The sequence below is a fragment of the Pygoscelis adeliae genome, unplaced genomic scaffold (assembly GCF_000699105.1).
Source record: "Pygoscelis adeliae isolate BGI_AS28 unplaced genomic scaffold, ASM69910v1 Scaffold253, whole genome shotgun sequence".
Lineage (NCBI taxonomy): Eukaryota > Metazoa > Chordata > Aves > Sphenisciformes > Spheniscidae > Pygoscelis > Pygoscelis adeliae.
This window is the reverse complement of record NW_008824412.1, coordinates 31,391-32,052: the sequence shown is the minus strand read 5'-3', so window position 1 is coordinate 32,052 and position 662 is coordinate 31,391. Positions and strand designations below refer to the sequence as shown.

The 662-nt window shown below is 64.5% G+C and overlaps 1 protein-coding gene across 1 annotated transcript in view; it reads right to left on the bottom strand.

Annotated features, from left to right (window-relative positions):
- Nucleotides 1–414, bottom strand: part of IGSF9B (immunoglobulin superfamily, member 9B) — a gene marked incomplete at its 5' end in the record, with an annotated part of 37,169 nt that extends 36,755 nt beyond the window's left edge. Inside the window, one exon of the mRNA XM_009320746.1 lies at nucleotides 194–414. Coding sequence (XP_009319021.1) covers nucleotides 194–414 — 221 coding nt within the window. The remainder of the gene's footprint in view (nucleotides 1–193) is intronic.
- Between the last annotated feature and the right edge of the window lie 248 nt (nucleotides 415–662).

Genomic DNA, 662 nt, shown 5'->3' with positions numbered 1-662 from the left:
TTCTCTGCCTCGCTTGCTCCCGTCCCACACAGCCCAGCTGGCTTCCTAGCGCTGCTGCTTAATTAAAACCAACTGGGTGGAAAGCAAGCAACGAGAGGCAGGGCCCGCGTGGTTTCCGACAGAGGAGCGGATGGAGCGGAGCCGTACACCCCTGGCTGCGTCGCAGTCAGGACCCGGCACGTCCCCCTCATACCCCCGTGCCCCCCCTGGACTCACCGGCATACTCTGGGTCGACATGGGGAGGGTAAAACCCAAACTTGATGAAGATGGGGATGGGGACGCCAAACTTGAACCACTCCACAACATAAGGAGGGGGCTGCCCCGTGAGCGGGTGGATCACGTCGCATCCCAGGACCACGCTCTCGCCAGCGCGAGCGGTCACAAATTCGGGCTCCTCCCTTGAGCCGAGGGCACCTGCGAGGGGGCAACGGAAGAAACTGTGGCTGATCTCGCTGCCAGACCCCGGCACTGGTGTTAGCTGGAGGACCGGGACCCCCAACAGAGCCACAGCGGAGACGATGCCCATCCCCAGCCGCCTGGCTCCACCAAGGGCAGGCCCTGGGTCTCCCCCGCCCCAAAACCAAGGGGGGTTCCCCAATTCCCTCCACCCAGCTCCAGGGCCACCCCAAGCCACCACAGGACTCAGGACGGTGGCCATCAGC